This window comes from Candoia aspera, chromosome 2 (genome assembly GCF_035149785.1).
Source record: "Candoia aspera isolate rCanAsp1 chromosome 2, rCanAsp1.hap2, whole genome shotgun sequence".
Taxonomy (NCBI): Eukaryota; Metazoa; Chordata; class Lepidosauria; order Squamata; family Boidae; genus Candoia; species Candoia aspera.
The window spans coordinates 194,875,139-194,901,317 of NC_086154.1; the positions used below are offsets into that span (position 1 = coordinate 194,875,139).

Sequence of the window (26,179 nt, forward strand, 5' to 3'; positions counted from 1 at the left end):
GTTAAAAAAGCCACACCCAACCCCCGACTCCAGAGATAGCGGTTGTCAACTCATTCTGATGTTTCCAACGACGCGACGGCGTATTTGAGAAAAGCCGAAACCGATGCAAATCTAGTTGAATGCAGGAAGGGCGGAGAAATACCGCCCAGGGTGACAAGTCGAAACCATCCGCAAAGGAAACAAAGGGGCGCATGCGTACTTGGGGTAGGAACTTGTCAGACGAGAGGAGGAGTTACAACAACGTGAAGAAAAGCACCAGTGGTAAGCGGAAGTAGAAGGGGAGAGGGTGGTGTTGGAAAAGAGATGCGTGGGTTGTGGGATTGTAGGAATGCATTACTTAGCTTGCTTAGTTAACCATAACACGAGCATTATCGAGTGTGTATCTGGGTCTGCATAGAAACTCGATAGGGTTTAATGGTTTTTCTAGGTCCCCGCGGGGCTTTACTAATTTACTAACTTCAGTTTCGCACGAAACGATCCTATTCGTTCCATCAGAAAGTCTCTCGCTCAAGGGAAAACGGGGTGAGGGAGTCTCCTGTTTTCTACAGCCGCTGGCATTTTTACTGAAAGTTCATAAAATGGCCTGGCTACATCTTTGTCTTTCTGAGCCTTTTTCCTTGAAAAGAGACCTTGCTGAGTTCAAGCCTCTTACAGAGTTATTAATGATGAACCGCATTTGACCTTCAGGCCTCCTTATGTGGTTGTCATTACTCGAACAGCAGCCACCAATGCATGCGTGCCCCATTCTCCAGGATGAAAGAGGGAGAAGCCAAAATGATGCTCCTATTGGGAGTTCATGGAAAGGAAAAGCAGGATGCCAAATACTGTAGCTACTTGTGATGTGTTAGTCTCACCTCCTCCATCCCTCTGGATCCCTGTGTTTAATATTTTACTTAAATGTAGACCTGAGACTTTCTACATAATATTTTTTTGGCAGGTGAGAGATGGAAAGTTCATCTATGGATGAAGAAGAGGATTGCCCTGAATTGATTCCCATAAGGGAACCGGCAGTAAAGGACAATGTGGAAGACATTCAATCCAGCAACAATGCTAAGATTCCTGTTACTATTATCTCAGGATATTTAGGTAATAAGCGATAGAGTGCATTTCTGATTTGTCACAGTTCTTGGTTTTTATGAAGTATAACTTTACTTGAACTTCTTCTGTCATAATAAATTGATAGCAATTTTGGGAGGGGGTCTTGTGGCCACACATACAATTTTGCATATCTGCAGGTGCCATCTACCCCTGGGTAGTAAAACATATAAAGCGGGATTTATAGAATAATTTTGGGGTTAAACTGAAGTCTATTAGAAATGTTTCTTCTGTGAGCTTATTTCTTGATAAGATGTGATGATAGAGCAAGGATACCCCAGCTGTCAAAGCATCAAGTCTACCACCGGACACAAAGGAACAAGTAGAAGCCTTACGCAGATGCTCAAGTCCTGAGAAAGGAAGCCAAACTTTTGCCAACCCAATGATTTCACTGTTCAGCTCACATCTAATATTTGCATAGTAGACTTCACATTATATTTATTTGAACTATTGAGGTAAGAAGGCTTACAAGATTGCTCCTGCATTCTAAAACATCACAGTAAAGCTAGTGCCATCCTTGAGAATTTCTCAGGGGCTGGCTAATGGAAGGTGTTGACTGCCTGCTGATCTTCGTGAGAACAGCATCTTGAAGGCCTAAGACACTCAGATGGCCACAATAGCAACCCTTCTTCTGCCTTACCTTCACCATGGCTATAGTGGCTACAGTAGTTCCTGACAGGGGCGCATTGGTCTCATTGCTTTGGCCAAGTTCAGATTCAGCAGCTCAAGTCCAGAATCTTTAGGCTGCATCTATGTTACATTAAATGATTGTTACATGATACACTAATTCAAGACCAAATTTTTATGATTTATATTTATATTTTATGATTTAATGCAGGGGTTTTCAAGGTGTGTGCAACCCCCTAGGAGGTTCCAAGCAAGCAGTTTGCATACTTTGGCGGGCTTGCACATGCAAAGCAAGGAATGCTAATAAGACTTGTCTATGCCTGGGCAAGCCAGCAGCAAACTACATTTTTTGTAGTTTTGGTTATAAACTGCAAACATCAGTGCAAAATAAATGAGAAATGAGTGGCTGTCTCAAAAATAGAAATCAGATTTCCAGGAATTATGCAAAACTAAGTCTCATTAAAATAGAATTTTAATTCCAATGAAAAAGTTTTATTTTATATAGTTAGGTGATTGTGGCACTGCAGATTTTGAGAATTGGGGCTTAGTTGTTTGTGTAAATTCAGCCACTATTAGTATTCCTAGCTGGGAGTTAGAAGGTGGTTTCCCAACAGAGCTTTTGGGACACTTTATGATTATGATCTCCAGATATACTTCCAAATACATGATCAAACTCTGCTTTTTCAAGTACAGGAGATACTGCTGGCTTAAAAACCTATATGGGTTAGAAAATAAATAACTGATATTGGAATGGCATCTCAAAATATCTCCTTAGTATAAAGAACTAGGCCATCATTGTACCTTTTTAGTGTAATGAACTTTGTTCTGCTTTTTTTAGGTGCAGGAAAAACTACTCTTCTTAATTACATTTTGACTGAACAACATAGCAAGAGAATAGCAGTTATTTTAAATGAATTTGGTGAAGGTATGTAAAAATGCAAGTATGTGGAAAACAAAAAGTTTCATGTTGAACCCTAAATGTGTAATTTCATAAATGTAAAAGATTTTCTTCAATTTACATTCACACTTACTTTCTAAGAGTGGTGATGCAAAATTTGCCTTCCAAGTAATACAAAGCATAATCTGCTTGTTGAATGCAAGGAACCAAAACTGTTCTTTAACTCTTTGGAGGCAAGAATGGATAGAAGTGGCCATGACAAGATGCCTCAGCTGGGTAGGGCAGAAAAAGAGGGAACATATAAATGATTCTCAGCATAAATATTCCCAAAATGATAATTACCTTTTTTGAATTACCATAGCTGTTTGCATAACCAGAGATGTAGTATTATGTTCTGTGATGAATTTTTAATCCCAAAATTTAATCCCATTGTATTCCTCCAGCAACCCAAAATCGTGTGGCCAATATTTGGTGGCAAAATGGCTGAATTTTGGCAGTGCAATTTTGCCCTGATTTTTTGCAGGTGTGGATTGTTAAAAGACTGGGGGACAGAATGATTTTGAGGTCTCCTATTTCTATCTCCACTCTTATATACCTCCCAAACCAACAAGCAAAAAACTGGAAAATGACTTACTTGTTGTACTTTGGGGAGTTTAGGGGCAGGAATGTGAGAACTTTTCCTCAGGGGTATTCCTGTTCCCGTCCCCATCCTTCAAACATCAAAAACACTGGCTGCAAAGCTTCAGCCAAACTTCTTCAGGTGGCTTTTAAACAAAACCAGATAGCTTCCTGAGTCCTAAGGCTAAGTTGGAGCCCTGAACCATCCAATGTTATGCACTCTTGCTGTAATCTAAGGACTAAGTGTTTATGTTCTTGAATAAAGACATTAAGATACATGAGGTATAGCAACTCAGGAAATTAGTTCCATTTACTAAATTCCACAAAGTTTGATGTTGTAGAAAAATTAGGGTGTGCCCTGATTTTCTGGCTACTTTAGCATCACTTTCTCAACAAACCTAGCATAACAGAGTAATGACCATAACGGAATTCAAGGCACCTCTCCCATCCAAAACCTGAAACGTATTACAGTATTCTTTCACTGTTTAATTTTTTTTTCAATAAAAGTACTATTTTTATTATAGTTTTTCTTGTTTTTTTTTTTTCAGGTAGTGCATTGGAAAAATCCTTGGCTATAAGCCAAGGTGGAGAACTCTATGAAGAATGGCTGGAGCTCAGAAATGGCTGTCTTTGCTGCTCAGTAAAGTAAGGATTTTTTTTATTGGTAAAATCGCCTATTTTTTCTAATATTAATGGTCTCAAACTATAGTCTATGTTTCCCATGATGAAGACCAATTATGCTAGGGAAGATATAGTATTGTAATAATTATAATACTAAGAATTATTTTGTTCATTACTATTTTTTTTCCTTTATGTGGAAAGATGTATTAAATGGTTCTTGGACTCATTTAATAATAAACTTGTTCATTAAGCCAAGTCATTTATCTTTTATTTTTAAAAATTGTATTAATGTATAAATTTGGCAAGTACAATCAAAGAAAAAGCATGAAAAGAATAAAAAGACTTTTTTCAAAAAGGCATTAATATATATCTGCATGGTGGAATAACTTGTATCACTTTGAAATGTTATGTCAGTACTAAAAAAAATCAGTATTTAAATCTGGTTCTTATGCTATAATTAACAACTAACCAACCCTAACTCTAGCCAGTATTGCTCAAATTAAAAACCAGATAAAGAAATAGCAATAATTCTTGCTTGATCTATGAAGTTTAGCAAATTTAGCAAATCATAATAAAATTACAATCTTAGGTTAAAGAGTCATTTGTATTGCAAATTGCATAAGTTTGATTATATTTTAATAGAATGAGTATTGATAAGTAGCTTCCTTTTTGACATTTTCATCTTAAGCCAATGAATAATTTGAAGAAGATACAAGAGAGCAGACAGTATGCAGAAAGTTAGATGTATGGAGCAAACTTTTAAAATTAACATTGGGTTGTAAATTAATTAACTGTAATTATTTACATATTAATTGCAAATAGGTTTACAATTAGTTCATAAACTTATTTAACAAATAAGTTGATTACTTATATCATTATATACTTAGTTAACAAATAAGTTTACTACCTTTACTATATTTCCTGGTAGATATGTGATTGGGAGATAATATTTTAGAGGCAAGATAGAGAATTTGACATAAATGTAACATGAGAACAATTAATCCTGTTTCTTTATTTTTGTTTTAATGTAGGGATAATGGTTTGAAAGCAATTGAAAATTTGATGCAGAAGAAAGGGAAGTTTGATTATATTTTGCTAGAGACAACAGGATTGGCAGATCCAGGTATACTGGGGAATGGGAATGAATATGAAACCATTTTTTCTGAAAAACATACTATGTATGGTAAAATTAAAGGTAAATTATAGGGGAGCCCCCGTGTGCTCCTGCTTTATAATATGTGCTATGAATCTAGCTAGGATAGAGGCCAAAATTAGAATTGTCACAGAACAAACATAGGCAGAGTCAACTAATCTTCATTGTTTCCATCTTGACAGCATCTAATGAGTAGGGCAGGCCCCAGAAGAGCTAGGTGTGGTATATACCTGCCTTCACCCAGGTAATGCTATTGATAAGCAGCATAATCTCTGTAGCTAATCTTGAAAGTGCTGATAGTATATGATAAATGGCATATAACAAATGGTATATGAGTTACTCCAGATTAAAGTCCACTTTCCCTGATTCATCTAGCAGGATCAAATCTTACTCAACATAACTTCAAAGGGATAACCAAATTAGTCTGTTGCTGCTAATTTTTTTTTAAAGGTACATTAAACCCAGAATGGGGCCTTTGGCCCTTCAGATATTGATGATGCCAATAGTTTTCCTATTGATACCCATACATGATCACTTATAAAATAGAGGAGGCCCTTGTTCAGAAAATGGTGTATTTTTTCAAAAGTGAGAGATTTCACCCATGGCCTCAAATGTATATCTTGATGTTGGTCATTTTAGGATTTATTTTGCTTCTACTGTTATAATTCCTTTGTACCTTTCAGCAAATTCTTTAGCTTACAGACAACCAGCCATTATCCTACAGACCTCAGTGTTCTCATTGTCTTTGTCCTGGAGGCCTAAATACTTGCTGTCTGTTCTCTTTTATATTTTTTCACCTGGCTCCATTTCTCCCTGCAACTTTATAACGTCGCTCTTTTCAAATCTCTGCCTTCTCTGAATTTTCCAACTCATTCCCCCATTTATTCTCTAAAATGGTTATGTTGTGTTTAAGACATGCAAAAATGATTATTAATTACTTTCAATGAATATAGATATTTTGGTAAACAGTAGATACCTGTTGTTATAAGAATTTGAATAAACCAAGTATCCACACAAATCACAGAATAATTCATCATCATATTCCACAAGTAATCTGTAACCAGATAGTAGTAGCATAAGATATGAATATGAAAGAGGTTGCACTCTACAGCATTTTCTGGTCTTCTGGTCCTACTGTTGTCTACATCAGTGTTTCTCAATCTCAGCAATTTTAAGTTCTGTGGACTTCAACTCCCTCTCTTGTCCCAGAGAGCAGGACATAGAATATTGGATTTAAATTACAGGAAGGCAGATTCCAACTGAAGGTAAAAAGATCTTCCTAACAGTAAGAGCAAGTCAACAGTGGAACTCATGGCCCATTGAGGTAGTGGGATTCCCATCACTGGATGTGTTTGAGCATAGGTTAGACAGCCATCTATCTGAGATGCTTTAAACTGGAATCCTGCAAGGATCAGAGGGTTATTTTGATAGCCTAAATGGCCTCTTCCAATTCTGTGATAAAATTTTTCTTTGCTGTGACTTTCACTGAAAAAAAAATGGTTTATAGTGAATGAAAGCTGGCTCAAGTACCGGGGGACATTTTTAATTAACTCTTGAATGTAGCTTGGGAGTAAAGAGAAATTCATTCTGGCATTCCAGATGTTTCATGTAAAGGAAATTGACAGGCTCCAGTTCAGAGCTAAATAATTGATAGGAGAGCGTAGTGGTTAAGGCATTGGGCTAGCAACCGGGAGACACTGAGTTCTAGTCCTGCCTGAGGCACAAAGCCAGCTGGGTGACCTTGGGCCAGTCCCCCTCTCTCAGGAAGAAGGCAACAGCAAGCCACTACCAAAAATCTTGCCAAGAAAATTGCAGGGACCAGTCCAGGCAATTGCCAGGAGTCTACACTGACTCAAAGGTTTTGTTTTTTTTTAAAAGATAGGACATTGATTCAGCTCTTGTTGTAAACAAATCCTATTTCAGTTAAGTTGAAAACTATTAGGCATTTGAAGAAAACAATCAATAGATACCTGAAAACTATTAGATGTTAAGGCCTTTGCTATATCTTGCCTGAGTGATTACTGTAAACCGTTGACAGGTTCTTCAGTTTTGACACCAGTGACGCTTGGGAGGCTACATCTTATCAATTCAGATGGACAGCTTCAGATATTGGAACAGCTTCAGATACCATTGTTTTTTGCATGTGTGCTTCATTTTTTAAGACAGCCTTGACATCAGCTAGATTTGTGAGCTTTTGACAATACTCTGATAGTTGTCAAATTCTTGCATCCTTCATGTTGTAGCATTTGGGTGTATTGAATTAGTTCACATCAGAATAAATTGGGTTTTTTTTTCATTAACTATTATTTTTCAACAGCAACATGGTTTTCATTGTTCTGTAAATGGTACACTGTTTTCATTGCTCTATAATGGTTCATAGATTTGTTCAAAGAAAAAATGCATATTGCACAATTTCATTTCATAGTTTTTCTGGATTGTTCTTTATTTAAAAAGATAAAATCTATATAAACAGCTATTAATCACCAAAGATTCTAACATGCTTTGAGCATTATAATTATGCTTTAATTACTGATGTTGCTTCAGAATAATTCCAAATATTTGCTTGTTTCATGCTGATAAAAATAAGGTATATCTGTGTAGAAATACACAGAAATACATAAAACAATTGTATGAATTCTATTGTAGGGAGTAGAATTCATCTCTGGAATTCTCTAGTCCCCAGGTAAAGAACACCCAATTTACGGATGATCCATAGTTAAGAACGGAGCCTATTGTAGCAAAATTCGAGTTAAATACACAATGATTTGAGTTAAATACATAATGGTTCAAATTAATTATACACTACTGCTTATACAGTATTATACAATAATACTGTTCTGGCTTACATACAAATTCGACTTAAGGACAGACCTTGGGAATGGAACTCGCTTTTAAACTGGGATTGTTCATCCTTAATCTTTAAAAGTTAAGTATTTGATTGGAAGTACATCCCATTGTGATTTCTGTTGATATAAGAAAATGTCTATAAATTGAATTGAGCATGAATTTTAAATATATAGAAAAGGAGAAGAAAATAAAGTGACCTATAATAAATTAATTTTTAAATGAGGTTTGTAGTATATAATTAAAGTTTACTAATGAGTATTTTAAAAATGGAATACTATAGGTTGGTCAGGAAGTTTTCTGTAAACTATTTTAAGTGCAGTAATACAGTACTTACGTTACTGCTGGTTTTTGATACCTACAGTGCAAATCAAATAAATGTTACATATGTTTTGGAAGTACTCATTCTGACAGAAATACGATTAAAACCAAATATAGCCTTTATAATTTTTTTCTTGCTCTTTTATTTTTTTCCTCTTTTTGGAATATAAAAAATGGAAACATTTGTAGCTATCTTTGTATAATCTACATGTTTATTTTCTAGGTTCTGTGGCCTCCATGTTTTGGGTTGATGCTGAATTAGGAAGTGACATTTATCTTGATGGTAAGAAAATTAATATTTGAATACTTAGTGTGCATCTGTGTGTGTGTGTAGAGAGAAAGGGAGAGATACTGAGATTAATGAAACATGGAATTAAGTTCAAACCAATATAGTTCAATGGGGGTCTTTAAGCTATTTCGGTATGTTTGGATTTTTGTGAAAGTTTTGTGGCCATTATAAAATGACTATGAGGCATGGGAAGTGACAAAATACTGCACTGTCCCAAAACATCAGAAGATATTAAGTTGATGAATCTTAAATGTAGATGTTGCTCCTTCGAACTAACAATTTTCTTTGCTAAGAAAATACTTATTTCACAACTCAGAAGACAAAGCAATTCACCTCTTATTAAATTCTTATAACTTAATTCTACAAATAAGAATAACCCCCTCCCCCAGATTGCTTTCTTTCTTTCACACAAAGAAAATACACACAAACCACATTGCCAACATATGGTTTGATTCAGATTTTCCTTCTCTGTCTTTCCTTCTCCTCTAAACAAGTATTGGCTCTCTTCCTGTGGAACAGACCAACTTAGTCCATTCAGACATCCAGCTAACTACTCCATTCATTCATTCGAGAACCATACATAGCCATTCGTTTCTTCCCTCTTCTCCTTACTTGCAGTTGCTTCTTACTTTTTCTCCCCTCTCTGTCTTTCTCTTTGATTGGAAGGGACAAAGACTGGTTGACTGGAAAGTTCCAGCTTACTGCCTTCTCCTCTTTTGTTTGTTTCTGAAAAATGTTCCAGATCTCTTTGGATCCTTGAGACTTATAGGAAGAGGGAAAGGCAGGGCTTTTCTGCTTTCCAGAAGCCCAACTTAAAATAATTTTTAATATTTCTGAAAATACCTATAGCAATTAATTAATGTCAGTATCTAAGCAGATGTTTTGAAGGGTTACTGCACCCTTAGGTAATGTTTTTTCCCTAATTCCATGTAAAACTGCAAAGCATCTGGGATTTGTATTGGTAGTCTTCAAATCCAGACTCCTCCTTCCTTTCTTTTTGTAGGTATTATCTCTGTTCTTGATGCAAAGCATGGGCTACAGGTAATATAATATGGCTACAGTCAATTATATAGCAAAGAAGGCAAGCTCGTGATTTTTGTTTACCTAATACAGTAGGATGCTTGACTATGTACTGTATGTCTCTTATGTAAATGCCATATCTTCTTTGTCCTGGAGGTTTTTTTTTTTTTGTGGCTTTTGCTTAACCTTAGCAACCAATCACAGCTTGAAATTAGAGACAGTTGGTTTACACATCCAGTCTTGCTTAAACATGGCTTGTCTGAGCCAGGAATCCTAGTTTATTTTTGTGCTTCACTTAACCTTTTGCCTTGTGTTTCTGAGGACTAACCAAAGGAGTTTTAAAAAAGCATAAAATCTCAGGCTAAGACTGCATTTCTGTTCCTTTTCTATTTTTTTTTCCAATTTTTTTCTGGTCTACAGTAGTCTAGTCTGGTCTATTCTCTCTGACAATCCCCTTTCTAGAGGTATCTGGTATTTGGATCTGAATAAGGAAAAGGTGCTTTTGTTCTTCTGTGGGTACCCTCACTGTACCTGTCAGCCAGGGGTATCTGCAGGGTATTGTCAAAAAAGTCAAAATTTCAGCATGTCAGTGTGATTGAAGTTCCAACTGTTTTTTTATGTGCATTGCAACCATAACCTTAAAGCCCACAGCTACAAAAGAAGCACCCCTCTCACACAGACAAGCATACAAGCACACAGGTAAAACCAACCAACAAAACAATAACACAATGATCAGAAAACAGGATCCCACAAATTTAAAGCAAAAAGATTTAGAACTGCTGGGACAGTTGGAAGACCATTTGGATAATAGCAGAAGAGAGAGCCAGTGTGATGTGATTGTTAAGTTGCTGGTCTAAGAGTAGGGAAACCCAAGTTCTGTTCTGGCCTTGGGCACAAAAGCCAGCTGCGTGACTTTGGGATGGTCATTCTCCCTCAGATGTTTGGAAAACCATCTGGGTAACAGCAGAAGAAATGGAGAATTTGCTGAACAAGCCTTGATTGCTTGACTCTTCCCCAAGACTGACTGGCTTTAACAAACCATAAGTAAAACACATTTTGTAATAAATGATACCTATATACAGTAATAAACTCTGCTGGTGAGGGGTGACCCAAGAATTATTGTTGGGTGTTTGCTTTTGGATACATTTAACCTTGATGTAGACAATCAATTAGCAACATGAGGTCATGTTGATGTGCAACTTATTAACAAATGAACTTCACTAAGGATTTTCCCAGCATACTGAGGCTGTAGTCTAGACTGGAAGGTCAAAATTCATCTGTGAAGAAGGCAGTGACAAACTACTTCTGTACAGCTGCCAAGTAAAGCCCATGGATGTTTCCATGAAGTTAGCAACTGTCATGCTCAAGCTGAAGGAGACTTTATTTTTATCATATTTAAGACCTTCTAAGCCCTTCCCTATTAGTTATTTTCTCCATTTTAATCATCATCAATTTTTACATCATTGTATAAAAATATATTTGTTTCTTGTTAATTTAGTGCTACAGCAAATTTTCCCAAATCTGAGCAATTAATTACAGCCTAAATTTATACTTATATTTATATTGTTATTTACCATAGTAAAGGTAAAGGTTTCCCTTGACGTAAAGTCCAGTCGAATCCGACTCTAGGGGGCGGTGCTCATCTCCGTTTCTAAGCCATGGAGCCGGCGTTGTCATAGACACTTCCGGGTCATGTGGCCAGCATGACGACTCGGAACGCCGTTACCTTCCCGCCGAAGCGGTACCTATTGATCTACTCACATTTGCATGTTTTCGAACTGCTAGGTGAGCAGGAGCTGGGACGAGCAACGGGAGCTCACCCCGCCGCGCGGTTTCGAACCGCCGACCTTCCGATCGGCAGCTCAGCGGTTTAACCCGCAGCGCCACCGCGTCCCCATGTTATTTACCATACCACAGTGGTTTTAAAGTTCATGCAATATGAATGAACATTTTGCCAAATTATGTTACAATAAACATACTTAGCTTAAGTGTTGTATATATGAAAGTATTTTTACAGTTGGTAGACAGATTTTTTGAAACTTGCAAAAAGTTTTTGAACTAATAAATGTATAATGTTTGATATCTTTGGAATTCAATACAACCCCTTGCATTATTCAGTCTGTAAACATGTACAGAGCTTGACATGCTGACGGTAAGATAGCAGCTTTTACATTTTCTCAGTCATATGCCAGATAAATAACTTTTGCTTTGTGTAGGGAATTTGTGAACTTGTCCAATTCCTGTGGTTTCAAAGCCTGACCTCTGCCTTGGCATGTGATTGAAAAAAGTCTGGAGGCAATACAAGTGATGACACTGGGATAATAGGTAGCAATTTAGAAGTGTCATGCTTGATGGATCCAGCCTAGTCCATGTGAAGCTGAGAAATTGTACCCTGTGGCTAGCAAGCCAAATTGAAACTGAAAAGGTAATTGATATCATGGACTGTCACTCTAATGGGATTGTCACCAAGGAATCTGAAATATTCATGTTTTAATCTAAAGGCAAATGACTGGACAGCTTGCAGTGATAGGTCACAGTGCTGAGGACCTAAACCAAGGATGCTGTTCTTTCTAAATTTACAAAGCTTTGCAGTGTTTCATGGAGAAGAATCAGTGAAAAGAGAAAAGGTCAAAAGAGAGTTCTCATGTTGTTATACATCCTTGTCAATATATTTAATCAGAAAACAATTTTGAAAATAATTTTTCAAAGATGCAGTACTGTTTAAAAATATTTGCCACTGCACTTAATTAAATACCTTCTCAGCCTTTTGGCCGAGATCGAGTCTAGAATCATTCTATGAAAAGGACTTTTCCATTGCATGTTTTTTCTTTTTTTTTCCTTGAAAGAATATGTCAAACTGGAAGCATCTGTATTGCCAGTGTGGTATAGTGGTTAAGGTGCTGGACTAAGACTAGGGAGAGCCAAATTCAAGACCACACTTAGCCATGGGGTCACTTTGAGCTACCCACTCTTCACAACTTATCTCACAAGATTTCTGTTCTGTAGATAAAATGAAGGGAGATCCCCATATAAGTCACCAGGAGCTCTTGGAGGAAAAGCAGGATATAAATTTAATAAACTAATATTCAAATTAAGTGTTGTAATACTGTGGCAGTGATTAACATGGGATAATTGTCTCTGTTACTGAAGTGCTAATGCATATATGTAACTACTAGTTTCATAGTTTTAGTCCAGGACCATTGAAAACTAAGTGAATGCATGATGACAGTCAAACAATGTATTTCAAGTAGATAAAACAATGAAATATAGGTACCTTTATTAAGTTTTCTGTGGGCACCCAGAACTGATGGATTTCATCTTCCTTTCAGAAAGCACCCCCAGAATTTTTGCTGTAAAGTTAAGAAATCAAAGTTATTAAAACACAAATTAACATTTCTACTAATGTTATAATTGAGAGAATTGACAACATCAGTCTCAGTTCATTTGAACTAGTATAATATCTGCCAGGGCAACTGGCATATATAGAAGCAGATCTGAGATAAACTGTTTTATGTACATATACCTGCTAGTTTTTCTCTTTAATCTTTTGCTTACCTGATGTTTGAAACTGAAACATGAAAAACAGCTAATGATACTCCAGGTATTTGCTGCATAATGTGTATTTTATACATGTCAGTGACTCAATTTACAAAACAAAATCTTCCTCTTTATATTTACAATGATGTTTTTTAATCCTTTTTCCAGCACCTGAGAGAAGAAAAACCCAGTGGCCTTATTAATGAAGCTGCTAGGTATCAATATATTGTAGTTTTTTGTCTAAATCTTATAGCTTGTTTAATGGGAAGTGCATAAACAGTAAACAGCTTTGGATCGATGAGGAACATTACGAGTTGAAAGTTCAGCTTGTAGATCCAATTTACTTGCTCTGTATTTGTTTCACAAATGCCTCTGCTAAACTGTTCCTCTGTGATATTCCATAGAGGTAAAAGTAATTTGTATCTCACATATGTGACTCTGGGCAGCTCACAGAGATAACATAACAAAAAACAAAACCCATATAAATAAATAGCTAAAAACAATGACAACAAAAAACATTAAAAACAACTTAAAACAATTAAACATAAAATGCAGGAGAGTGCCAACCAGTAGCTTACAGACAATACAGCCATCTCGCAGGCTTCATACCTCCATGGGATCCTCAGGCCTGATGGCAAAGCCATGTCTTGATGGTCTTCCAAAAGGCTGGGAGGGTGAGGCCTAATCTAAGGTCTGGGTTGGGGGAATGATGTTCCACAGGGCTGGTGCCACAGCAGAAAAGGTTCTCTTCCTGGGTCCCACTAGATGACACTCTTTCGTAGGTAGGACCTGTAACATGCCTTTCCTGCCAGTCCTGAAGGAATGGGCAGGTGTAACATTAGTTCATATTTTAGCCACATTCATATTTAGTCAAAATGCTCTCAGAGTCTTAAATAATTGGGAATTGGTATGGCATAGTGATTAAAAGTATGAGTTTAAATCTCATTTCAGTCATAAATTTGCTATCTTCTGCTACCATCTCTCAGTCTCAGCTCCCTACAATATATGCAGTGGATGTGGGTGGGTACACATAGATTTTAATGTTCAAAGTAGTGTATAGTTGTATTATTTGGTATGTTCTACCAATAAAACTGGCGATACTTGTGAAGACTAATCATAACATAAGCATTGCTACTGGAATTAAATAATTTGATATTCTATTAGGTATTCTCTTACCCAATAAACTCTTAAATTGTTTGAATTATGTTTTTTAATCAATTTATTACAACATGTATTACGTATTTAGTCCAGTGAAAATGCTCATACAATTTAACATAGCCAATAGAGTTAATAGCAGCTTCTGTGCCTTAGAGCTCCATTTCTACTTCCCTTGTGATCTTAATGTAATAGAAAACAAGTTGTGATCGAACCAAATGAACATTTGAATGAAAAAAAAAGATACACAGACTGTGGTTAGCTTAATTACTGGCTGAATTATAGTTACTAAATAATCCATAATTAGCTGGATTTCCACAACCCAGTAAGCCACATATCAGAGGGAAACCCAAACTGCATGCACCCTAAGTCGGCATTTCTCAACCTTGGCCCCTTTAAGAGCGGTAGACTTCAACTCCTATCTTGTTGGCTTGGGGAATTCTGAGAGTTGAAGTCCACTCATTTTAAAGGGGCCAAGGTTGAAAAATGCTCTCCTAAGGAAAGACCGAGTGCTTGAAAAGGACATCATGTTTGGTAAAGTCAAAGGCCAGCAGAAAAGAGGAAGACATTCAATGCGATGGATTGATACATTTACAACAACAATGGATGCAAACATTGGAACAGTCAGGCATATGGTGCAAGACCAAACAGCATTTCATTCTGTTATACATAGGGTCGCCATGAGTCATAAACGACTCGATGGCAACTAACAACAACAACAAAGTATATGGAGCTGTGGGGGCAGGTTATACTTTTTTAATGTTCTGGGAGCCTTTAGATTTCTGCTTGGTGTATTCTGTCAGAGTAAGTAAGTGGGTGTATGCTACTTTTAAACAACTTTAAAATATTCTTAATTCAGCATTTTCCCTTCTCCTGTACTTCAATTTCTCTTAAGTACAATGAGAATGACTAATGAAGTCTGCTTATTTTTTAAAAAAAATAACAGTACAGTCCTAAGTATAATTGTTTAGTAGTAAGTTGTTCCATAGTGTTCAGCAGTGTATTTAGGATACAGTTTGCAGTCTCAGTGTTTTGAAATAATAATGTTTATTATTTCAATTTGCAGTTTAATTTGTTTTACTGTGCCTGAGCATTATAATACAATCCTCCTGAAAGATAAAAAAGTTGATACTTGTGTTAATAGGCAAATGACTACTTTGTGTTTACTTACTTTATTTATTTTCCATTTATTCATTTTGCTATAGGCAAGTTGGATTAGCAGATCTTATCATCATCAACAAGACAGATTTAGTTGCACAAGGTGACCTGATGAAACTAAGAACAGCTGTCAGGTAAGCATACATTTATTTCCAATATACTGTATTTTTACTAAAAATACTCAGAATTCTGAAGAAGTAAAGTACAATTAAAGCTTAAATGTATACATTGCATTTCAAGTAATCATTTAGATAAACCATGCAAAGGCAGTAGGGGAAAAAAAAGGCAGATTTTCACCTGAGAAAATGAGAGAGGGGCTTCAGGCACTAATGAGTTCTGCAGGATAGAGAGGTTCCTGGGGAATTTGGGTTGAAATATTTATTGCTGTTTTCCTATGACTGGCAGCCACTGGAATAGTAGATTACATGGAATCAAAATAATACATTTTATTTAATTATACGATGATGACATTTCTCTGTGAATCTCTAGATTATCATATGAGGAAGTTGATCTACATCTCAGCAGGCTCATCTTGCAGCAACGTGAGATCAAGCCTTGCCTGTAGCTCAGTTCTTTGAAAAGTACTCCCTTCTGAATTGTGGGAGCATTTAAAAACACTTTTTAAACTCAAAAACCTTTTGAGTTAGGTTTTACTGGTTTTACTGTTGAACATTTTAAACTAACGTTCAGTGTTCTTGAGGTTGTGGTTTTATATTTTTATCATAAACCTCCAGAAAACCTTGGTAATTGATAATATGTAAAATCTATTGTTGTTTTTGCAAGGATCAGGTTACACAGAGTCTGTGTCCCATAGGAATCTAAATTTTGTAAAGTGGATTATAAATTATTCCTGATCGTAAGTGTTCTATTATCATATCTTTTTTCTTCTCTTCTTCAATAATGTTAGAGCAATAAATGGAGTTGCCAAAATTTTAGAAACTCAGCGATCAAGGTAATTAAAACAATGCAAAATTAACTACTTTTTCCTACTAATGTGGACAATATATATTAGTCTGAAATGTTAATTTTATTAAGGAAGTCAACAATCACAGGCAGTACCCAACCAGTTTATATTTTAATCTAATATCTGTCTCTGACTGCTCCTGATGCTTGAAAAAAGTATAGATTGATGTCAGTCTGAGGGTTAGCCTACCTGTTGGCAAGAAAGCTCAATTTTACAGACCCCCATTCAATGGACTTTGGATGCAGTGGACAAAATCTGAATTCAGACTGCTCTGGCAAACAACAGACTTGTCTACTGTTCAGCAAATCACTTTGGACAATGTTTATATACTTTATACAAGATACGTACACTTTAGTAACTTACATGCATAATTTTATGTAATTACATAAATGTTTATTTAACAGGCATTAGGCTTTACAGACACTCCTACCTGGTCCATAAAACAGAGGCTTTACTGCATCAGAATGGCAGAGCATATGAGAGTGTGTATGTGTGTGCGTGCGCGCGTGCGTGCGCACCTTCAAGTTGACTCTTGGCAACTGCCTGGACAAGCCCCTGCCGTTTTCTTGGCAAGATTTCAGAAGTGGTTTGCCATTGCCTCCTTCCTAGGGCTGAGAGAGAGTGACTGGTCCAAGGTCACCCAGCTGGCTTTGTACCTAAGGTGGGAGTAGAACGCACAGTCTCCTGGTTTCTAGCCTGGTGAGAACATGTGATTAGATAGAACTTAATACATTATCTTGTCCAACCCTTAGCTGGCCATTCAACCAGATTGTTCAAAACATTGTTACTGGGCCCCTGGACAACCAGGCACAATTTAAATTAAACTGAGTACAATCATATAACAAAACAAATAGGATTTTATTAAATATAGAATGTATCTCAAGTTACTATGAAACTTTACTGTGTTTTATTTTTATTTTTATTTTATTTTATTTAAATTTTATTTTATTAAATTAATTAAAATTAAAATTTATACATTTTATTAATTAGTTTTGAGAAAAAAGTACATCTATGAGAAAGTAACATGTCAAACATGTAAGAGCCTTTCTTTTTATTCGCAACCCCTAAGTAGCAATTGATATAAGCAAGCACTTTAAAAAATCCAAAAGCAGAAACACAACTGATGAGACCTATGAAGATATCATTATATTCTGAACTCTTATAATGCAGTGTTTAAATGTTTGCTAACATTTGAATGTACTATACTGTTTCCTACTGTGTTATGCTGGATGGGAATATGTCGTCCTTTAGATATTGCTAGTTAGGGATAATAGAAGTTGTAAACATCAATAGATTCTCCACTTGCACTATAATTACATATTTTCAAGTATGGTACTGATTGAGAAAGAAACAAAATGCAGTATATGTCAACAGAAGACTGTAGGCAACATCACATAAATATTTAGTCTAGTGCAAATACAGTTGTAATTTCCTTACCTAAAGATTCTGTGGGGCTTATGATCTAATTCTATATTGAATTATATCTATCAGAAATGTATTATATATTCATTTTCCCCTATATAATTTGTTCTAGAAAATATTTTTCCAAATAGTATATGCAAATTTGTAACAGTTGCAGAGAACCTTGTAGATATCACTTTATCAAGTACAATACACCCATATTTTCCCCGATAGCGAAATTAAAATGTCATGAAACAAACTTTTCTGTTACTATATCTACTTACCTACTACTTAAGGTTTTTAAACAGATCACCAGCTGAATACTGCATTTCCAAACATTTTAATCCTATTAACAGATCCATTGATATAATTTCATTAGAAATTCAAATCTGCTCCATGATGGAGGATTTCTGTTCTGCTGCCAAACAGTTGCTTTATGAAAATTCTTTTCTGTAGTGACTGTCATGTTAGCTTATATGGATTACAGTCTTTGTCATTCTTTCTTTTGCTGAGTTAGGAAGGGGGAGGGAATGTGTTAAATAGTTCCAGCAACATTACACTCTAACTTAAAATTCTGTTAAAGCTCTGAATCAATACTGTAGTTTTTCTTGGTGCCCTTTTGCCTTCTTATTGATCATAATTATTCTGCCAGCATGACACATTATAAAATGTACTAGTATTACATTTAGATTTTAAAAAGATCTCTACGTTCAAAACTAGCATTAGAAATTGGTTGGAGAAGCTGAATCATTCTTAATTTTGTTAAAATGTCCACAATGAAGGTAATTATTAAATACTGTTTACAATTTCTTGTTGAGTGTGATTTTTTTTTTTAAATATGCCAGCAATACCATTTCTAATTGTGTAATATAAAGCAAAATAATTTAAGGAATTGTTTTCAAGACTTTGCTTTTTAAACTCAAATGTTAGACTTTAGATATTTCTGAACAAGCTTCGGAACGAGAGAAGTGGCAGTGTTACAATGACTGTGCTGCTGTTTTCCTGACAGCAAAGAATTGTTCAGAGCTCTGTGAAGATTCTTACACTCTCCCAAATTTAAGAGTTAAAGTAAGCAATTTCTGCAGTGCTAGAGAATCTGAAAGTAGAATGTAGACTTTTCTATGTATTTAATTCTAATAAAAAGAGCTCATATTTTCAATGAGAATGACCTATAACAAGCTTCAGATCTGTATTGCTCTGCTCTATTTGCTATATCAACAATGAACAAAAGCGTTCTGTATTAATTTTTAAACTGAATACTTTTCCCCAGGGTGCCTTAAGTAAAAACCAATGAAACAAAATTGGTTGGATTAAATCAGGGTTACTGTGATTGTAAGGATCAAATTGTAGTTTCAAATCCTAGCTTATTCTCAAGTCATCACAGTTCCCTGAATTTGGACATCACGCGCAACTGAGGTTACATGTAAAAGTGAATGCTTGTCTTTCCATATTAGCATGAAAGTAAGGGACGCGGTGGCGCTGCGGGTTAAACCGCTGAGCTGTCGATCGGAAGGTCGGCGGTTCGAAACCGCGCGGCGGGGTGAGCTCCCGTTGCTAGTCCCAGCTCCTGCTCACCTAGCAGTTCGAAAACATGCAAATGTGAGTAGATCAATAGGTACCGCTTCGGCGGGAAGGTAACGGCATTCCGTGTCGTCATGCTGGCCACATGACCCGGAAGTGTCTACGGACAACGCCGGCTCTAACGGCTTAGAAACTGAGATGAGCACCGCCCCCTAGAGTCGGACACGACTGGACTTTACGTCAAGGGAAACCTTTACCTTTACTAAATGAGAAGGAAGATGTGAAACTGAAGCCTGAAGTAGCTCATTCTTATACAGAGTGCCACAAATTTACGTTACGACTGGATTCCCCCATTGCACTAAATAATGTTTCTTCGGGGGTTTGGCTAGCATTATGCGTGAGCCCAGTTAGTGTTGCTCATTCAGTAAACAGAGGCTAACAAATCATGTTCTGCAGAATGGATCCAGACACATCCATTCACTTCCAAAAGTGTTTCAGGAGTTGTCCAAGCATTCAGAGAGACTGGCCAGAAAGTATAAAAGGCTACAGTGGAGAGGAAGAGCCACAGGAAAACACTATCGAGCAAGAAGCATTCCGCTCATGCAGTTTTAGTGTATCCATAACATGTTTTTAAAAGACATACTTAACTTTATTTTTTCCCTAGAGTTGATATCTCTAATGTGTTAGACCTTCATGCTTTTGATGGTGTATCAGAAAAAAGGTAAGATAACATGTGGCTCTTTGTTTTAGCATTCAACTTGTAATTCTGCTATACCCTGATATTGACAGTTGTCCAGATTATGCTTTGTGTTTGTGGTGGCATGGTGTTAAATGTATTGTGCTTATAAGTTTGCAGCAAAAACTTCAGCTTGAAGAAGTACCTCAGCCACATCTAGATAAGGTAATTGTTTATACTATCTTGTAATTGAGCAGTAAGTCTGCACTAAGCATGACTGGTAAACATTTGTTAATTGTATGTACAGTGCCTTTATATTTCCCTTTTCCTTCATCACCTAACATTATGTCAGCTCCAGGAGATAGACCAGACCTGAAAATCAACCCCAGAGGAAGACTAGAACCATGCTTTATTGGTAGGCTATAATAATAGAATCTTGCAAGTCTGTTTCGTCCCCTCTATGCATTATCAGTCATCAAGGGAGACAAGGAAGAATGCTACCAGATCCAAGTAATAGTGAGATGGGAAATAAAAATTAAGAAATTAGATTTTGGGTTCTTTAAATTTGAACACTTTATAACAGATCCAGCCCCCCATCTGCCTGGATGGACTGGATGATGTCAGAGGATAGGTCAGAAAAAAGAAAAACCCTGCACTCAGTGCCAGTCTTACTCCCTGAAGCCTTGAATTTCTCCATGCAAAATGCCGCTTGGGCAAGAGAGGGGCAGCCTTCTCTGTTTTGCCTGCATGGAATGTTTTTGTCTGTGCAGGGCAGTGTTAACTGTCCCTTGTCTCTCCCACTGGGGAACGTGTGGGGTAGCCAATGCTCAGCCATTCTTTGCAACTGCTCTTACTGGAATGCCTATGAGAGTTCATGATGGATCCAGTCTCCCGGCCTGCCTGTTAGATTTTTTGTCTAGCTTCTGTTCACATCCTATGCTTAATGAAATGATCTATGTGAATCTAATCCCTGATTGTCTCCCCTTATGACTCAGCCTTATGCTAAATAGTACAGTAGGAATCACCTGGGTGACATTGGATCAAGTCATCCAAGGTATTGATTGGTCAGGGTAGATTTCTGTCCTGGGAAGCTACTCCAGATGCTCCTAGAACACCTCCTGTTTGGGGAAACTTGCTTTTCCTCCAAGTGGCTGGCCAAGAACAAAGGCCAGTGCTTGCTCTGGGGTCCCAGGGAACTGTGTTATAAGTATTGGCAAAAGTCAGGATTCCTTACAGACTTGGCACTTAAAATTAGTCTCTTGTTATTTTGACACGTCTGTGCTTGATTCTTTAATAAATGTACTGAATTGGGAACTGGAGTTAAATTAGGCCTTATGTGTAACCTGGGGAATAGTCCTATACACATGCCAGACTGCAAGATACTTGTATTTGCTTTTTAAGGAGAATAAAGGAGAACTCTGAAGAAGTACCTTTCCCTCCTCTATAAGCCTGAACTCCTGGGTGTTTATGCAGAAGTTATCGATTCTTGTAGAATACCTTAATGGTGGCAGTTCACCTTCCTCTGAAATACATAGTGAAGGGCCCCGTTTGCACAGGGCAGCTCTGTCCAATTTTAGTCATCCCACAGACTAAAATTGGCCTTGTGCAAGAAGGATTAGGGCCATAGGCCAGAGTTCCTGATGTCTGTTTTACAGCTTTATGACAAATAGGTAATGTTTTAGGGAATGCAGTAATAATACATATATACCCTTTTTTATTCATCTGTGTTTCAAAGATTTAACTTTTTTTAAAGATTTCTAAATGGCATTTATCTGAATCTTGTTTTATGAGGCACTTCCTAGCTTCTTAGGATAGTTGCAAGGAGTTGCTTTGTTTCATATAAAAATATGTAAATTGATTAAATGGACTGTAAAAAAGGTTGACTAATTTTAAAAGACTTGTGTAGCAATATATTATACTACTAAATGGGATTCCTTGGTAGCATCATGATTTGGAACTGTGTCAGAACAATTCTGTTTTGTCAATGCCTGAAAATGATAGACAACATTAGAAGATGGTTCTATTATAACTATGTAAAGACATGCATTGGAAGTATGTGTGCATTTAGTTACTGCACTTGGGACACTAAATGGTTCCAATTTATTATGGAAAGAAATATATATGATCATGAAATATATCATTTCAGGAAAAAAAATAGGTAAAGAAGTAACATTTTCAGCTTTATCATTCTTTTTTTATATATGGATGTTATTTATTAATTTTATATTACTCTGTTTGCAGATTCCATAGATTGCTAATATAGCATTTTTATCAGAATGTATTTTGCTCTTGTTAAAAATCAGAACATAGCAATTTTTATATATCAATTTTCAGAGCATTGTTACATCCACCTTCGAAGTGCTAGGAAATACAACTGAAGAACACCTGAATGTGTTTATTCAAGTAAGTGCTATATTATTTGCATAAAAGATCCAACTTATTTATTTCATACTTTATATAGTAACACATCTTTGACTCTAGAAAATAAACAGGATTTCAAAGAACTTTACCTTTTTTTTTTTAAACTCCCGGAAGATTATCTTCTTATGAATGCGTAATTTTTGCAATCATTTTTTTATCTTGTTTTAGAATCTCTTGTGGGAGAAAAATGTAAAAGACAAGAAAGGTAACCCCATGGAAGTAATAAGACTAAAGGTTCAGTACTCAGTATTATTATTATTATTTTCAAAAACATTCCTGTTTTTATTTGGATGCAAAAAGTGGCTGTATGCATAGAAAGTAGAGCATATGCTAATTTGGAGTTATCATTTGAAACAGAGGTGCTCAACAACTGAAGGCCCTGTTCTAGAAGTTTGCTCTGTTGTATTTCAGCCCCATATATGGTTCCTTTTAATCAAATTTTAATAACATCAAAATCTCTGTACTTTCTGGAAGAAATGTGTGATACAGTTCCTTTATGAACAGACATTACACTAATAATGAGGGAGGAAACTATTTCACGATCTTCAGACTACAAGGTTGTTGATATTATAGATGTTTTGAAGAAGTAGATTATACTGATTTTTAACAAACGTTTAGTTACTTACATATCTTATGCTATCCTATGTGAGCCGGTGAAGAATTTTTACACATTTACTCCTCCCTTTATAATCAATTCCTTATACACCAAGGATATTAGAATATGTTTTATTTATATGTTTCCTACATAGTATTACCAAACTTCATATTAAATTTATAGAAGCTTTCACTAGCTACTTTGCTAATTTTATTTTGTATTCTAATCAGGGATTGGTGTCCATCAAAGATAAATCTCATCAAGTGATAGTTCAGGGTGTCCATGAGCTCTATGATCTAGAGGAAACAACTGTGAAATGGAAAGAGGATGAACGAATTAATAGATTGGTCTTAATAGGTAAGAATATGTGCATTTCACATGCCAGTTGTATAAAATCATTCTACAAAAAATGGAAAATTTCAATAAAATTCTTCTTGATACAGTACTACAGATGGTTTGCTGCCATTTTATAATTTTTGAATGTGTCTCAGAGCAGTTTCTGAATGTTTTATGACAGCTGGCAGTTCTGGCCCAATCTAGGTGTAATGGCAGCAAAATCATATTTTTAACTGTACAGGTAGTCTTGGTTTAACAACGGTAATTGAGCCCAGAATTTCTGTCACTAAGCAGTGTGGTTGTAAAGCAAGATGGAATCACTTGGTGATGGCAATCTTGGCAATTGCCCTTGCCGTTGTTAAGTGAATTTCACCCGTCATTAGCCCAAGCACCCACCCCCGATCCAAGCCATTCAGGGTTTGGTCCCACCCAGCCCTGAACACTGCCTTCTACTCCCCCCACCTCCCCCATCTCTGCCCTTTTGGACGCCCTGCACCCTGCCTTGTGGGGCAGCAAGCAGACCCAGAACCTTGTGTGGTGAATTTCAGTAATGCTGCTGGTTCTCAGGAAGGAGGGAGCACATTCCAAGGAGGAGGACAAGGTAAGAAGAGACACAGTCCAGAAAGCGAATGTGGGAAGACTAAGGGGTTCAGAATATCCTGGCCTGGAGCTTTCCCAGGTTATTTCCCCTGAGGTTAGGTAGAGTAGCTTTAGTCTGGCAAGATTCTATCTATATGGTGTAAGCAAATAAAGAACTGAAGTTTGACTGGACTGATTCTCTGAAGTTCTTGGGCTGGGCCTGACATCATGCAGCTCTGGGGCTGCAAGAAGCCCCTGAGCCACCGCACAGGACGAAACTGCAGCCGTCCCAGCCAGCTCCAGCCTCCCCAGCCCAGCCATGCGAAGCCACCCAGCTCAGCCTCCCCGAACATTTCCTCTACATGGCTGCCTTCAGAACACTGTTTTTGGAAGCTTACACTATCTTAGAACCTTTGGAAAGCTTTGTGTTCTCCATAATGCAAACTATTGTAATATATTAAAATGTTTTCAATTTTACGTTGTTGGTCCTTAGGTAGAAACCTGGATAATGATATCCTTAAAGAGGCCTTCATAGCAACTGTGACCAAAAAAGAGGAAAATAGTTGATGCCAACTTCTGAAGAAAACTGCTTTTCAACCCTGCATTTTTAGCAATGCATTATTAAAATATCTTGGACTGGTTTTTCTTTTTTAATAGTTGTTGTTTGTACAGCTATTAAATTTTGGGGTCTTTGCAGTCTACAGATTTTATTTTACTTCTTCAAACAACCAGAATTTTAAGCACTGGAATATAATTATATATAATTAAATAATCCAATTGTGTTTTTAAATGTGCAGAATCCAATTCAGTTTACCAGGTTAATAAGATTTTGGATTGATTATCTTTCTTAGGTTAGTGACTAACAAGTCAGTATGGGTTTTTTTAATGAGAATAATGCTAAAAGGGGGAATTCAGTCATTTGATAGAATTAAGTGTCATCAGATTACAAATCTAAAAACATTCTGAAGAAAACTTTCTTAAGCCAAGTCAGCACAGTAAGTTTATGATTCAGCATGGCCTTCCCCAAACTTGGTATGCTCCAAATCTGTGGACTTCAGCTCTCAACATTTTCAGAATTCTTCCAGAATTTAAGCCAATCTTCAGCTAGCAAATTAATTTTAGGAAGTTCATCTGACTGAGGCTGTGGAGGCTGGTTCCGTTTAACAGACCCCATGTAGCAGACTTCAGATGCAGCAAACCACCTTTCTACCCAGACATTTACCTAAATGAGAACAAATTTGTTGCATCCAAATCAATCTAGACAAGACAATTAAGTTGATATAAACTGTAAAAACTGAACTAAAACATTGCAGATAGATAATGGGGTTTTCAGGAATACACCCACACATATACTTACCCTCACCCACCCATTTTAAGTTTATTCATCCTGGAAAGTCCTAAATGATTTCCTTCATTATCACCATATCTCCCAAGATGCCACTTTCAAGGATCTGCATTCAGATGGTGTGTGATTGATATAATGGAGCTTGGTTGAGAACAGTTAATAGTGCTTTCATAAAATCCAGTTTATAAAGTGTTTTTTGTCTCCTGTCCTTTTCTTATCTTTTAGAAAACACTTCTTACAAATTCCCTTCCAATTTAATTGAAATGTTTAATAAATCATTCTTGTATCCACAGTGTGGTGTTTTTTTTAAGTTAAATGCCTACATGTCCTCTTGAGCCCTATAAAACTGCTGCCCATATATACAGTATCTGGTGGGTTTATCCAGAATGAGCAATTAATTTCTAATAAAATAAATTTGGGTATATCCTTGAAATGTCACTTCCCCGGTCTTTGCTCAGAAAAGTTTGGCTTTTTTTTTTTTTTACTTATTAGTATGGGAATGTTACCTTCCTCTAGTCCATCTTTGGTAAAGAGGTGCTGGTACTGAGCGCTTACAAGAAATTAAATCTTGACCAGAACTCTCCAATGCAACCTTTTCCAACCTGGAGCTCTCCAGATGTGTTCAGCTATAACATCCATAATTTCCAGCCAATGTGGCCAACAGGTAATGGAAGTTGTTCAGCACATCTGGAGAAAGATTAGGAAAGGGTGCTCTACTGAATGTTGAAAATTGCTTCTCTGAAGTAAGGAAGCCACAGCACAAATGTGAATAGGTTTATTTTTAATATATTTCTGTTTTTAAAGAATCAGGTTGCCTTATCAGACAAAATGGATATGACACAATTTTATTTTAAAGATAGGAGTGTGAACCTTTGCCTGAAAAGAATTTTGAACCCCTTGAAGGTGCTCGAAAGAGAGGGAAAGATCTTGGCCAGTGATTTTTTTGTTGCTGAAGGCAAACTGCAGAAAAAAAATTTCTCACCATTTTCCATCATGCTGTAAACT

The 26,179-nt window shown here is 36.5% G+C and overlaps 1 protein-coding gene across 4 annotated transcripts; it reads left to right on the top strand.

The window, feature by feature from the left end:
- The first annotated feature begins 270 nt into the window (after positions 1 to 270).
- LOC134491380 (zinc-regulated GTPase metalloprotein activator 1A-like) lies at positions 271 to 25,466 on the top strand. Of its 4 annotated transcripts, none has more exons than XM_063295107.1 (16): positions 271 to 826; positions 938 to 1,086; positions 2,561 to 2,647; positions 3,787 to 3,883; positions 4,891 to 4,982; positions 8,401 to 8,460; positions 9,470 to 9,507; positions 13,192 to 13,238; positions 15,384 to 15,470; positions 16,244 to 16,288; positions 19,887 to 19,943; positions 20,072 to 20,123; positions 22,233 to 22,301; positions 22,488 to 22,553; positions 23,145 to 23,271; positions 24,323 to 25,466. In XM_063295107.1, the coding sequence occupies exons 2-16, from the start codon at positions 945 to 947 to the stop codon at positions 24,394 to 24,396; spliced, it is 1,140 nt and encodes a 379-aa protein (XP_063151177.1). In that variant the 5' UTR covers positions 271 to 826; positions 938 to 944; the 3' UTR covers positions 24,397 to 25,466. The 4 variants fall into 4 exon arrangements, 3 of the variants coding, with proteins under 3 accessions (XP_063151177.1, XP_063151176.1, XP_063151175.1); XM_063295106.1 differs by having other exon boundaries at positions 271 to 522; XR_010067317.1 differs by having other exon boundaries at positions 271 to 1,086; positions 22,488 to 22,524.
- Positions 25,467 to 26,179: the final 713 nt, after the last annotated feature.